At 43.4% G+C, this 13508-nt stretch overlaps 1 protein-coding gene across 2 annotated transcripts in view; it reads left to right on the top strand.

The window, feature by feature from the left end:
• The window catches only part of cep85l (centrosomal protein 85, like), a 74720-nt gene that overhangs the window by 2460 nt on the left and 58752 nt on the right, over positions 1–13508 (top strand). Inside the window, exons 1-2 of one of the 2 annotated variants that reach the window (XM_036975780.1) lie at positions 5785–6325; positions 10158–10316. In XM_036975780.1, coding sequence (XP_036831675.1) covers positions 6277–6325; positions 10158–10316 — 208 coding nt within the window. In that variant the 5' untranslated portion in view covers positions 5785–6276. Of the gene's footprint in view, positions 1–5784; positions 6326–10157; positions 10317–13508 lie in introns of those variants that run through there. The other variant, XM_036975781.1, reaches the window with a different exon arrangement.

The raw sequence follows: 13508 nt of genomic DNA on the forward strand, positions 1-13508 counted from the left end.
ATCTGGTCACCTTAGCTTATTGAATGTTTCCTCAAAGTATTTTTTTCTGCTCATAAAAGGTGCATCTGAAAATAACCAAAGACGCGAGTTCAATCACACATAAATGTGCACTGTTAACAGCCCAAGGATTGTTTGGTAAATGTGAAGTGTTCTTTGTTCTGTGCTGAAGTGTAGTCTACTGTTCAGACTCCGAATGGGAGGGAGTGGGCCGTGCTGTTTGGCTGAAAGAGCTACTGTTGTCGTGGGGACGGTTTGTGGTGTCCTGCAGTGCCAGGGTTCCATCCAGAACAACATGTCTACTCTGTGTCTAGAGATGCATGCACAACTTAGCTCCTCTAATACACAGGTGTTCTTGTTCAAGCATGACCCAAACAGTTACCAAACTCATCAGAGGCCGTGGTTATCATCACTGTACTATCTATGACAGTAGAATACTTATTAGAAGTAGTGATTGACCAATCGTTATCCTACACTCTTCATTTTAAAAAATGTTCCAAAAGGGTTGTTTGGCTGTTCCCATTGGAGAACCCGTTTTGGTTCCATGTAGAACCCTCTTATACATGGAACCCAAAATGGTTCTACCTGGAACCAAAAGGGTTCTCCAAAGTGTTATCCTATGGGAACAGAGAATTAGAGTGCAGGTACAGTGCTTTCAGAAATGATTCACGCCCCTTGACTTTTTCCACAATTTATTGTGTTACAGACTGAATTTAAAATTGATTATATAGAGATTTGTTTGTCACTGGCATACACACAATACTACAAAATGTCAATTTTTTTTTTGAAAATAATTACAAATGTAAAGCTAAAATGTCTTGAGTCAATAAGTATTCAAACCCTTTCTTATGGCAAGCCTAAATAAGTTCAGGAGTAAAAATGTGCTTAACAAGTCACATAATAAGTTGCATGGATAGTTTTAAGTTGCAATAATAGTGATTTTTAAAAGAGTGAAAAGAAGGAAGCCTATACATAATAAAAGTATTCCAAAACATGCATCCTGTTTTTAACAAGGCAATAACGTAATACTGCAAAAAATGTGGCAAAGTAATTCACTTTTTGTCATGAATACAAAGTGTTATGTTTGGGGCAAATCCAATACAACACATTATTGAGTACCACTCTCTATATTTTCAAGCATAGTGGTGGCTGCATCATGTTATGGGTATGCTTGTAATCGTTAAGAACTTGGGAGTTTTTCAGGATAAAAAATAAATGGAATGGAGCTAAGCACAGGCAAAATCCTAGAGGAAAACCTGCTTCAGCCTGCTTTCCACCAGACACTGGGAGATGAATTCACCTTTCAGCAGGACAATAACCTTAAATACAAAGCCAAATATACATTGGAGTTGCTTACCAAGAAGACAGTGAATGTCCCTGAGTTACAGTTTTGAAAATATGGCAAGACCTGACAATGGTTGTCCAGCAATTATCAACAACCAATTTCACTGAGCTTTAAGAATTTTTTAAAGAATAATGGGCAATTGTTGCGCAATCTAGGGGTGGAAATCTCTTAGAGACTTACCCAGAAAGACATCTTTAATCGCTGCCAAAGGTGATTCTACAAAGTATTGACTCAGGGGTGTGCATATTTACTGTACCAGTCAAAGGTTTGGAGACACCTACTCATTCAAGGATTTTTCTTTATTTTTTGCTTGTTCTACAATGTAGAAAATAGTAAAAAAAAATAGGAAAATCCTTGAATGAGTAGGTGTCAAAAATGTTTACTTGTACTGTATAGTTCTGTATTTAATTTTCAATAAATTTGCAAACATTTCATTATGGGCTTTTGTTTGTAGATGGATGAGAACAGTATATAAATTCAGCAAACAAAGAAAAGTCCCTTTTTCAGGACCCTGTCTTTCAAAGATTATTCGTAAAAATCCAAATAACTTCACAGATCTTCATTTTAAAGGGTTTAAACACTCTTTCCCATGCTTGTTCAATGAACCATAAACAATTAATGAACATTCACCTGTGGAATGGTCGTTAAGACACTAACTGCTTACAGACGGTAGGCAATTAATGTCAGTTATGAAAACTTAGGACACTAAAGAGACCTTTCTACTGACTCTGAAAAACACCAAAATCGAAAGATGCCCCGGGTCCCTGCTCATCTGCGTGAACGTGCCTTAGGCATGCTGCAAGAAGGCATGAGGACTGCAGATGTGGCCAGGGCAATGAATTGCAATGTCCGTACTGTGAGACGCCTAAGACAGCGCTACAGGGAGACAGGATGGACAGCTGATCGTCCTCGTAGTGGCAGACCACGTGTAACAACACCTGCACAGGATTGGTACATCCGAACACCACACCTGCAGGACAGGTACAGGATGGCAACAACAACTGCCGAGTTACACCAGGAACGCACAATCCCTGCGATTCGCAGTTTTGTCTCACCAGGGGTGCTGGTTGGATTCGCATTTATCGTCAAAGGAATGAGCGTTACACCGAGGCCTGTACTCGGGAGCGGGATCGATTTGGAGGTGGAGGGTCCGTCTTAGTCAGGGAAAGTATGTCACAGCATCATCGGACTGAGCTTGTTGTCATTGCGGGCAATCTCAACCCTGTGCGTTACAGGGAAGACATCCTCCTCCCTCATGTACCCTTCCTGCAGGCTCATGACGATGCCACCAGCCTCTAGCATGACAATGACAATGGCACCAGCCATACTGCTCATTCTGTGCATGATTTCCTGCAAGACAGGAATGTCAGTGTCCTGCCATGGCCAGCGAAGAGCCCGGATCCCAATCCCATTGAGCACGTCTAGGACCTGTTGGATCGGAGGGTGAGGGCTAGGGCCATTCCCCCCAGAAATGTCCGGGAACTAGCAGGCGCTTTGGTGGAAGAGTGGGATAACATCTCACAGCAAGAACTGGCAAATCTGGTGCAGTCCATGAGGAGGAGATGCACTGCAATACTTAATGCAGCTGGTGGCCACACCAGATACTGACTGTCACTTTTGATTTTGACCCCCCCTTTGTTCAGGGACACATTATTCAATTTCTGTTAGTCACATGTCTGTGGAACTTGTTCAGTTTATGTCTCAGTTGTTAAATATGGTTATGTTCATACGAATATTTACACATGTTAAGTTTGCTGCAATTAAACACAGTTGACAGTGAGTTTATTTGCTGAGTTTATTTAATCAATTTTGAATTCAGGCCGTAACGCAACAAAATGTGGAATAAGGGGGTAGGACGGATCATAGTAATGGCTGGAACAGAGTGAATGCAATGGTATCAAACACATGGAAACCATGGAAAGCATGTGTTTGATATATTTGAACCAGTCCACTCATTCTGCTCCTGACATTACCACGAGCCCATCCTCCCCAATTAAGGTGCCACCAACCTCCTGTGGTCAAGAGGTAGGAATACTTTCTGAAGGCACTGTACATTGTGACCCTCTTTTTTGAGCACTTTTTTGAGCGCAAAGTACTATCTTGTCAATTAGTTGACTGTGAACGGGAGAGTGTTCTCAATAACTCATGTGGATGATGGAAATGGATGATTGTGTAATAAGCTGGAGTGATGCATGTCATGTTCAGACCTGTTGGGAGATTCAGTTTTGTGTTTTGTTCTTGTTTATAACAGTTTGCCATCTGGAAGTTCTTGTACCTGTAAATACTGTGGTCTGTTTTCATACTTCCCATTTCCTTATATCATTAGAATAAATGTAGACCGAATTTCCAATGTTGATATTGATGCATGATTTGGGCTTGACCCTTAATGTTTTCGCTATTAGGTCAGAGCTGAATTTGCCAACACTCTAAACCTTGGGGGAATGAAATGCATTAACAAAACACTATCTTTGCCTTACTTCATGAACATTGTTACACTGACATCATACTTGCCATATATTTTATGCGTTAACTTGATCAAAAGCGGGCAGGAGGAGTGTGCCACCATCATGTGCTCTCATTTTGTGTTGATAAGTCTTCAATTACATGACACAAAAAAAACTAACATTTAGTGATTAAGAACACACACTTTCCCATGTGTCTCATGTCTTTTGGCAGCTCTGCTTAGCTCATCTATTGAGATAATTGCATTTGTATGCAGACACAGAAAGAATGTCATTTATTTAATTGAGACAGTATGGGTAATTGAACAGGGACAATACGGTACACAAATAATTATGCATCGGGGCTGTTCCCCTCGGCCTGAAACGGTCTCATGCTGAATGACTGCAGACAGTTCATGTCATTGTAGCGTTGGAACTGATTTGGATCGGTCCTCTGGTATCATAGCTGACCAATTTTACAGTCTGGCCGTGATGCAAAACTGCAGCTCACATTAAAATACTACATGTGTTTTGTCTGTGATTTTTCAGATGTTTTTGTCTCTGTGTTCTGTGTGTTCCTTCCAAATATTCTTCGCTCGGTTAAAACCTGTTGATGGCCAGGGAATGACCTCTGTCATATTGTGATCTTACTGTGTCATGAACAATGATTCCTCACAATTTGTCAATTTGTTGGCACCATGGTAGGTTGCTAAGGAAGCTCCTCTGTTCAAACTTAAAGGGAAGTATCTATATGAACTTAGGAGGATGAGTTGTGGAATTGTGTTTGCTGAAATGTTGCTTATTGACACATTATTATGGTAGTCTGTTTTTCCCAAGGAAATATTGTATAGAAATAAACATTCTCATGATAACGGGTTTGGTATGGGTTTAGGTTAAAGCTGCAATATGTAACTTTTTGGGCTACCAACCAAATTCACATAGAAATGTGACTTATAGATCTGTGACTTTTAGATCTGTAATTCTCATTGAAAGTAAGTCTAAGAAGCGGTAGTTTTTTTCCACAATAGAGGAACAAAGCTGGACAGTGAAGCACATAACTAAGTGATAGGGAATAAAAAGAGCAAAGCAGAAGTGAGAGGACTAGGTCTAAAGGGACATTTACTGCCTGCAAAAAAACAAACGCACTGTGTTCAGTTTTCAGTTCAAGTGCTTATTGGAAGTTCCCAAAGTGCCATTTATCATTTCAGGATGAGCGTAGAAAATTGTCATTAGTAGGAATGTGACCCTTTAGGAATGTGTAGTAGGCAGGCTTATATGAGACTTATATGAGGCTCCCAAGTTGCGCAGCGGTCTAAGGCACTGCATCTCAGTGCTAGAAGTGTCACTACAGACACCCTGGTTTGAATCGAGGCTGTATCAGAACAGGCTGTGATTGGGAGTCCCATAGGGCAGCGCACAATTGGCCCAGCGTCTTCCGGGTTTGGCCGGTGTAGGCTGTCATTGTAAATTAGAATTTGTTCTTAAATGACTTGCATAGTTAAATAAAATTTGTAAAAAATTAGGAACGTCACTAACTGGTCCCACTGGTTTCCCCACTAGGCAACTCAATAGCTCCTCTTCCTGTCTTGACTGACTGCTGTGTTGCTGTCTAGCAGCCTTGACCAGGTGTCTTCCACAGAGCTTCAAATATTTCTGTAAACAAACAAAAAATCTCCCTGTGAGAAGTTGCCAGCTGATATGACCTTTTGACCAGCTGACATGACCTTAGCTGATCCTTTTCTTTTCGGGTAACCTTGCCTTGTTTACCTACTTAATGGAAGTGCAGTCTTGGGGTAGAACGTTGGAGTTATTATGTATTAATTAATTACACGACAGTAACAAGTATATTTCCCTTAGATATATTAATTTGTTGTTTAATTGCCGTTCAAAAAAAAAAAAAAAAGCGACAGCGCGCCAGAAACGTCACAATTTACTCATGATGCGCTGCGCACCTGTACAATTGGCTCTCCGTCAAGACTGCAGACAGTGGGGCTTTGCCTTTGACTGCATACTGCAGCTCAACACCAAAATCCCAAAAGCCACACACAGGGAAACGATTATCAGTATTTTAGAATAGTGTGTGATGCCCGGTTGGCTATGCTTAGAGTCGCCAAGGAACACTCAACCCTTGTCTAGCTGCAGTGGCCTTGGCACTGAGGAGAGGGGGAGGAGACTGAGCCTTTCGGGAAGAGGAGCTGTAGCACGCACTCAGTGAGATCACATCCTTACATGCATTGCTCTTGCCAGCGAGTCGACAGTAAGTTCTTCAGTCAACCTTCCCAAGATTTCAGATTTATGGAGCTCGTTTTGGACAGAAGACGTGTTATAATAGGAAGCCGTTTCGTTTCAGTTTTAATGACTGCCCTTTCCCGCAATGTAATCATGACAACCTCTTGAGGAATCTTCCATCTTTTGTGAGATCACGTTTTTCTTTTTTCTTGTGGGATCTATTTTCGGAGTTCCACTGCGATCGGGCGCATAAAACCAGTCACAATGTGGGGCAGAAATGAATTTGAGGATGGGTTCGATACCTTTAAAACGGGTAAGATCTTATTATTTATATTTTTATTCAAGAATAACATCACTGTGCTGATATTTTTATGGCAATAATGTCTGACCAGACAAGAGGCTTGATCAGGCTCGTATAACGGTGAACCTTCAGCTAGCTAGCTGATGCTAAGCTAATACATAAGGGTTTCTGCTAGCGAGCGAGCTGCTAACGTTTGCTCTCCCGGAGCATCTGGTGCTTCTTGATAATGATGAGACATCGTTGATGATGAGACATTGTAACAGGAATGCTTGAATGGATGACTATCAATGAATTGTTCATGACAAAATAATGCAGGTTGCAGAGAGCGGATTTTCTTTCATTATCGGGGGCATTTAGCTAACTGCTCGCCCTTATAGCCTACGATTTCTGTTTCTGTAATCAACGTTCGAAAGATGTCTAGCCAAGCTACATTGTAACATTGTGATGTAGTTAGCGGCATTGTGTCACTAGAATTATATTTTGACGGACTTACCCCCGCGCGTCCTTTGTCTTCCTGTCCAGTGAGTCAGTGACAGCTAGCCCTGTCAATTACTGTGGCTTTGGCCAGATTGATAGTTAACTATCAATCTAGCTAGCCTACTAGCTAGATCATCTAAAGTAGCCAACAGATAGAGTACCAGCCTTACAAATAGAGCATCACGTTTTGATTTAGCCTACAACGAACAACAAACTTGATATGCTCCCGAAGCGTAATGTTCTCCGGCGTCCAGCAAACTGCTGAATCAGATGAGCATAGCCACTGCAGTGTCATAATGGGGCTTGGCGGGTCCCCCGTGCTTTTGTGATCTCAATAATCTATCTATTTTTGCAAAACCCAAGTACTACATTCTGGGCGCACTCCTCCATAAAACAGATGAGGAATTTACACGATCAACTTGTTCTCCATAGTGTTACAATATGTTGGCTTTAAAAAGGCATATCAATTATATCGTTATTTTACGATCCTCTTTATTTAAGGACTCCTAGTTTATATGAGTGGTTTCACCAGGCTCAGTTTCAGGACAGGTATATTGAGAATGTAGGCAATTTTGGAATGGCTAATATATCTGGGCAGTGATTAGAGAGAGTGGACCACTGGAATCCGACAGCCCTGTCACACTCAATCTGAGCCGTGCTCACTGTAGGTTCACCCTCACCAAGTGTTACATCCACAGGAAGATTCCAGCGTTCAGAATTATGCTAGACATCACAGGTACTTGTGATGTGCCACATATGCAGGCAGGCAGGCTGGGAGCAGGAGTGGAGTGGAGGCCTTTGGCATGATGATGTAAGGGGCTGTCTGGACAGAGCCCTCGAGATTTAAGACCCGTCAGAAATGGGAGAGTGATCATGTAGCAGGTCTAGTTCAACCTCTCTCTGCTGCTGATGCCTATCATAATTGATGCACTGATTCCTGGTAGAGAGAGAGGGAGCGTCAAGGGAAGTGTGTAAAGAGAAATAGGATTCTGGTATGTGGTCACTGTAGATTGGATAATTATTCATGCCTCTTACACAACTATGTAATATTCTTATTATTGTGTAATAACCCCCCAAAACACTACACAATTGGCCAACTGTAGGCTACGATAAGTAGCAATGTTCTTACTAAAGTAATATAGTGTTACTACATAGGTATTAGAGCAATTTGATGTAACGTCTTATCTATAAGCAAAAGTATTCTGCCACCTACACTGCATTGTAACAGGAGTGTGCTTCAGCAAGTGCCTTGGTGATGGTCAGAGCAGAGCAGGAGGACAGTCACCTCTCCATGTGGAGTAACGTTGCAGAGCACATCTGAGCTGCACCCTCCTCAGCCTCCTGCCTGATGGCACAAAATAGGACAGCCTTAATGACTTCTGTCTAAACGGATTACACACTCAGAATAGTTTGCAGACAAAGAGGACATACAGCCCCTGCAGTGTGTAAAGACAGACATGGACTGTTGGGATGCACTACGGTGTGTTTGGGACTTGCCCGAACCTCACTGTCTAACCTGACCTCAATCATTACCCATACACACATAACAGTTACTCAATGTGATAAGGACAAGTGCCTGAATGCATCCCTTAGGAATCTGAAACCGAAAATCCCTCCTGTCATCTGAAATGACTCAGGAAATATTTCAGTGTAGCCTCAGCTTTCATTTCCATGTGCCTGGGAGAGAGGGTTTGTTTTCACTAGAGGGGACTGTGTTTTTATAATGGGCGACTGACTGGTTTGCTCAGTTGTGGATTGGTGTAGCTTAGCAGTGGACTAGGGCCTAGCATACTGTCTAACAACTGAATATCACAGGAGGCAAAAGTTATTTTGTGTTTTGTGACTCAGTAAATCAAGGGAAACAATTGGATTAGAGGTCTGAGCAGACAGAGAATCAGTACCGTGGGCACTTCTGGTCTGGCTTCTGTGTCTCATGTGTTTGCTCAGTCAGCACAAAGGAGTATAAAGTCCTCTGCCTTTTTTCTTAGTTATTATCTCAAAAATAGGTTTACTTATCTACGATCCCTTGTTTTTGTTTGATACTAAACAGTCCTATCTGTGTTTTTCATCTTGAAGCTTCCCCTGAAATGTTGGGGGGAAAAATCCAGAATTGGGATTGGAACATCATTTGGTTTAAATCTAGTCCGAAGGTCGGCAGATGGCGATATTGAGTCGTTTCATCTTACCGTCCAAAGGTATTGTATGCAGCGGCTGCGTATCCCTGGACAAGGTCGTACATAAAACATTCTCCATCCAGGCTGCAAAGGCGTGAATTTCCTCCTTAACTCGATTTAATGGTGAGACGGTGGAACAAAATGGAGAAAATATGCATACGTTTCTTTATAAACACCATTTTCCACTACCGGTAGGATGAGGAGACATCTGCCGGCCTTTGGGCTAGTTTAAATCTAAGCTGTGTAGTTTTGACCTGAGCGTATAGGCCACATCCCTGCTTGGTAGATTTCAGTGACACTGTGTCATGTTGTACTACCGGGCTTATCTCTCCCCTCAGGAACTGAGTGTTTCCTAGTCAATATGTGCACTACCACTGTATCAGTCGACTATCAACACTACCCCCTCAGTACCACTATCTCTATATTATCCCGAGTGGCGCAGGGGTCTAAAGGCAATGCATCTCAGTGCTAGAGGCGTGACTACAGACCCTGGTTTAATTCCAGGCTGTATCACAGCCGGCCACGATTGGGAGTCCCATAGGGCGGCGCACAATTGGCCCAGCGTTGTTAGGGTTTGGCCGGGGTAGGCAGTCATTGTAAATAAAAATGTGTTCTTTAACTGACTTGTCTAGTTAAATGGTTAAATACATTTATTTTTAAATATCTGACTGTATAACACAATCACATTGACTGTAATTGAGAGGAAAGTAGATCTTGTTTAGTTATAGCATACAACCAGACTTCAGGGATTGTTGAGTCCGTTTTTTTTGCCAACTAGTTGTGTGTTTACTAGGAGGGGAAGGGGGTGTAGAGCAACAGAAATGTAGTCAGTCCGTCTCCAACCAAAACATATGCCAGTTGAGCTAAGCTAGCAGCTGTTATTAGGGTCTCTAGCTGTGCAGATTCTATTTGCTGACTTTAATAACGATCAAACAATCCCGATCCTCTTATCGGTTAGCGATAAGGTAAAACACCAAGACAGCATTTATTGGCTTCATGTTAGAGTACGGCCTAGCTGTTGGGCTACCATGGGTGGTAGGCTAGTTCATTTGAATCTATTATGAAAACACAGGATTGATAAAAGTTGAAGTTGGCTTGACCTTTGTTGGTGCTGAAACAGACTAGTACAGTGTAGTAAACAGTGAGTGTTTCTAACAAATGCTTCTTCCTTGACTGGGGGTCTTGTTTTTTAGGTTCCAACACCAGCCCTCCTGGATGGGTCCCGGGGTGTGAGTCGTCATGGCAGGGTACCTCCTCTGCCCCCGGTACCAGTAACCGTGGGAGACGCCACAGCGGTGCCTCTGACAGCGGTGACACAGGCATCGGCACATCCTGCTCCGACAGTGTGGAAGGTATGGACTCTCATCATATATAGGAGGTCCACTCCTCCATAACACGAACAATACAGCACAATACGAGCATTATTAGCAACAGAAGAGAGAGAGAGCGAGAGAATCTCTCGTGTATGACCCATTTTAAGTTTCACTGCATCTTCTAGCTAAGAGTCTGCTGTTATATAAATGACTAGGTCTGAAGCTACGGACTCTAGTCCAACTCTTTCCACACTGTTGTTCCCGGATAAGGGTGTTTCACTTTCTATTGGAAAGTAACGATGACACAAATGGAAACTAAAGTCATGTCCTTTTGGCAGTAGTGTGTCTTAGCTGGTTGGATCACTGGAAGGAATTAAATTGAGATTTAGTAGAGACTCCAAATCCACTCTATTTTTGTGGTTCAGGACTCACTTCTTGCATATCCCTGTTTCTCTCCCTAGTTTCTAGCTACATTGGGAAATATGTTTTATTTCCAATCGTCAAGACTACAACTCTTACATTTGGATTGAGTAGGCCCTACTCCCTGCGCTACTGCATACTACTCCTACCAGCCCAACATGAACATACAAGAAGTCTGTGGCAAACTTTTGCTTATCAACAAGTCCACTGTAGGACTTGGCCTAATAGTTTCTAGTAGGGGGGGGTATGCCTGCCTTGTGTGGTGTTGTGGCTTTGCCAGGTTAGAGAATGTTGTCGGCAGCCCCCTGTCTGTACTGCGGTCGTAACCTCCACAGTTCCAGATGTCAGGACCCAGCCCAGCCCCCTCTACCCTTTACCTTCCCTGGGGAGTTGTGTCTGGGATTGGGGTTTCTGGACTGGCCACCCATCTCCCACAACCACCATAACCATTAACAGCTGGCCAGCCACAGTCTGCCTTAGGGCTACCCAAACAAAGACTCTACATATTCAGGTCATCGAGACATTTTGTGGGCTGTGCTGCGGAGATCTGCTCAAGGCCTTGCTTTGTTGGGATCATTTAAACAAACGCACAGAATCATTTATCATCTCGTTAGTGTTTTCAGATGTATTTTGGAGCGTACACACACACAGAGAGAGCTTCAGACGCTTGTGAATGTCACTGCCTTATGAGAGATGAATAGGAGAATGACTCTCAATAGCAGCGCCTTCAGTTTAGAGAACTCTGTGTCCCAGTTGCCCCCCTAGCAACTTGAATGTACACAGACAGCACACACCCAAAGGAAGTGTTGTTACCTTGGGAACCCTTCTAGTTAGTTATGACACAAGCAGTCAACAGTTCCTAATTGGTACCCTTGGCGATGATGGAATATAGCAATGCGCCGATGTTCTGTTTGTCCTCACCTGCGGAAACAACAGGCCGGAGTTTCATTGTTCTGGCCTACATTTCAGCACTCAGCAGTCGGCACCCTGCCCTCCCTCATCCACCCTCCCAGCCAGAGGCACTGGGCCGGGCTAGGGCACATTGTCTGTCACCTCCTGGAGCCTGGGTGGATCTAGAGCTGTTCTAAAGCACCTGCCTGTCTGTGTGTGTGTGCTGTGGGGAACTAACTAATACTGAGCCCCCCCCACCTCCCCCGGCCGGTTGAAGAGCACAGGGCCTGGCAGACTCCGATTGATCGCAGCATCTCTGCTTTTAATTGAGCTACTTACCTTCAGTGCAGCGCATCAGGTACTGCGTAGGTCCAGAAACAAGGTCAGACTCAGTTCTCCTCACTTTGTCATCTCTGCTGCTACTATTTCATTCTTCCAGGCTGGCTGGTGTGTTAGGAGAACGTAAGATAACATTGACTTGCCTTTCACTAACCCAGGATGACCTGTACAGGCTCTGCCTTTTTTAAACTACAAATATTGAATTGTTTCCTTTGTATTTTCTTGTGACCCCCCCCCCCCCTAACTGAATGCCATAACCACTGGAGATGTGAATGGATACAGGCCCGAGAGAGAGAGCTGGACTCTGAAGTAGGGCAGCTCTGCCATGACAATGTCTGTAATGTCTGAGTGGGTGGATCAGGAGCTCTTCTATAACTATCGCGTTAGGAGGACACTACTGCGATCGTCCTGCAGCATGGCTGTATCTTCCGATACTGTAGCTAGGCTAACATCAGACAAACTCAGATTGCTAATCCACTCGACCCTGTAATTAAATGGAACAAAGGTCTAGTGATTAAGGCATGATTGAATTGTCAGTTATTCCCATTTGTTTTGTTTGGACATTGGACTGGACATTTTGAGAGATCCCTTTTCGCTATTTAAACCCCTAGTGTGCAGGATCGTCTGCATTTTGAGAGATCCCTTTTCGCCATTTAAACCCCTAGTGTGCAGGATCGCCTGCATTTTATTGTACACGTTTCCACCTCCCGCCATTGTGTTGACATTTGAGTTCATAGGAAATCTTCCTCTCTCCTTACAGCAGTGACACAATGAATTGCTCTTGTTCTAATCTCGATGTATAGTTGTGGTTTCAAGGGTGGTATTTGTGCAGCGCTGGTGTTTTTACTCCAACCCCTACGGTTTGTTTCTGTGCAGACTGTGATCCACATGAAGGGAGGATTCTATTCCTGGAGCCACTGCATCAAGTCTGCAGTTGGTTTATCGTCTTTTTTCACCCTCCATTTTGCTCCTCATATATGGGGACAATCTGTTTTTTTTTTTTTTTACACAAATTCAATCCAAACGTACTGACAGTATACCCTTTCAGTACCCCCCTATCAAGAGATTGCTATCTGCTGTACTCCTCAACCCGCTCTCTCTTTCCGTCACTCTGTCTGATGTTTACCCAGGCAAGCGGCTCTATTTCAATCCCCCTTTACATGTCCTTAAACAACATCTTCATTGCAGAGCAGGCTTATGTAACGCGCGTGCTTTTTTGTTGTTGTTGTGCGTGTTTCAATTGTGTGCCTTTGATAGCTATTCTCCTCGCGCGAGTTTCATAATTATTCCAGTTCATTGCGGTTCATTAGGAGGTAGGATACGGTGGATGGGCTTGGCGTCGCCTGGGGACATGGGTGCATCCGGGTCACTCTGCCTTTTCCCTGGTTTCTGTGTGTGCAGACACCGATGTCAAAGACCAATGGCTGTGCAGACACCGGTGCCAAAGACCAATGGCTGTGCTGACACCAATGCCAAAGACCAATGGGTGCTGTAGCCATACCAGAGGCTCAGTCCAGGCTCAGAATTCCAGACATAATATTGATGTAAATATAGGTCATCCATCCCAGCCAGAGCTCTAGG

This window comes from Oncorhynchus mykiss, chromosome 4, assembly GCF_013265735.2.
Source record: "Oncorhynchus mykiss isolate Arlee chromosome 4, USDA_OmykA_1.1, whole genome shotgun sequence".
NCBI classification, from domain to species: domain Eukaryota; kingdom Metazoa; phylum Chordata; class Actinopteri; order Salmoniformes; family Salmonidae; genus Oncorhynchus; species Oncorhynchus mykiss.